At 40.0% G+C, this 1837-nt stretch overlaps 1 protein-coding gene across 1 annotated transcript; it reads right to left on the reverse strand.

Moving 5' to 3' along the window:
* Positions 1-20: 20 nt before the first annotated feature.
* On the reverse strand, positions 21-1208 carry LOC123965008 (protocadherin gamma-A11-like; the record flags this gene model as incomplete). Its single annotated transcript, XM_046041616.1, has 1 exon — positions 21-1208. A coding segment is annotated over exon 1 (1188 nt), but the record flags the coding sequence as incomplete, so codon positions are not given.
* Between the last annotated feature and the right edge of the window lie 629 nt (positions 1209-1837).

The following is a 1837-nucleotide window of genomic DNA, read 5'->3' on the forward strand; positions in this document are numbered from 1 at the left end:
TAATATCCTGTTAATGAAGACTCAATTTTAAAAGGTACATCAGAGTTAATGGAGCACTTGACAACACCGTTACCATCAGAGTCTTCGTCATCGACGTTAAGAACAGCTATAGTTGTACCTGGAGGAGAATCCTCCGCTATCGAGTTAGAAAATGACATAAGCTGTATTGTAGGCAAGTTGTCATTTTCGTCCATTATTTGAATAATAACTTTGCAAGTATCTGAAAACCCCCCGTGGTCACTAGCCTGGACATTTAATTGATAAGTCTTAGATTTTTCAAAATCCAGTTTACCTGCAACTTTAATCTCTCCAGTTTTAACATTCACTTCAAACAGCTGCTTTGCATCTTTGGAGATATGAGGGACAGAATACGTTACCTCTCCATTAACTCCTTTATCTGGGTCATTTGCACTAACAGTGGTTACCACAGTTCCTTCAGGAGAATTCTCCTTCACATCTGCTTTATAAACAGGCTGGCTACAAACTGGCGCGTTATCGTTAGCATCCAGCACAGTGATATGAATACGCACTGTCCCTGATCTATGCGGCTCACCTCCATCTGAAGCAATCAGCACGAGTGTGTGAGTCTCCACTTTTTCTCGGTCTAACGGGTTTTGTAAAACCATTTCGATAAATGTTCCTCCATTAGGCTGGCTCTGTACCTCCAATTTGAAATTGTCTGACGGTTTAAGATTGTATTTTTGAATATCATTAACACCAACATCAGGGTCATCAGCACTCACCAAAGTGAAACGAGTCCCTAGTGCAGCACTTTCAACAATTTTCAAATTGATTTCATCCTTTGGGAACGACGGACTGTTATCGTTTATGTCTGTTACCTCCACCGTCACCCGATAAAGCTGGATTGGATTCTCTAAAATGACCTCGAAACTAAAGCTACAGGGCGTCGTCTTTCCACACAGTTCTTCTCGGTCGATTCGCTCTTTAATAACAAGAGTGCCTTTGTCTCGGTTTAAATCAACGTACTGTCGGCTGCCCTTTGTAATAATACGAGCTTTGCCTGATATGAGCCTCGCCACATCCAAACCTAAATCTCTAGCAATGTTTCCAACAAAAGAGCCTTCTGCCTGCTCCTCCGGTACGGAATACCGAGCCTGTCCAGTCACTGAGCTCAGCTTGAAAAGACAAAGAATGACAAACAGTGCTTGCCATCGGCCTCTGCGAGCAGTTATCCGCATAGAAGCCATCATGAATCCAGAGGAAGAGACGCAGTAATCCTTTCAATTTAAAACTGATGTATTTAAATCCATAAATTTAAAACGCAATGGTATTTTATTGCAGCGAAATTCCACGGAAAACGCTGCACTTTAAACGTGGCGGCCAGACCGTCTTCTTTCCAAGCAGTGAAACACTGAAATGAATTAAAGGGGTGGACCGCTGCACAGATTATTTAGACAGTAAGTCAGTGATGTATCAACAGCGGCGCTCAGAGCCCAACAATGGTAATGTATGTGGTGTGCACATTATTATGAACTGTTTAAGTCTTGTGTTTAAAGTTTATAGATATTTTTTATTATATAAAACAAATAGATTGAAGCACTATAGGAGCAGTACGAATGAAAATGATTAAATACTGCAGGCCGTGTTCCACAAAAGCATGCAGTTTAGGGTGATACTGAAATAACGAGGATTAAAAAAATAATAATAATTTCACTAAGATCTCAACTGATGCTATATGGTGAAACATTGATTATGGTCAAGAGAATAGATCACAAAACAAGAAAACATGAAGGTTAGACACACAAACAATACTTCATTCCAAATACTGAAAAGAAGATATGGCTTAAGAAAACAATAGGTGGAAGAAACTGTCTTT

This window comes from Micropterus dolomieu, unplaced genomic scaffold, assembly GCF_021292245.1.
Source record: "Micropterus dolomieu isolate WLL.071019.BEF.003 ecotype Adirondacks unplaced genomic scaffold, ASM2129224v1 contig_7906, whole genome shotgun sequence".
NCBI lineage: Eukaryota > Metazoa > Chordata > Actinopteri > Centrarchiformes > Centrarchidae > Micropterus > Micropterus dolomieu.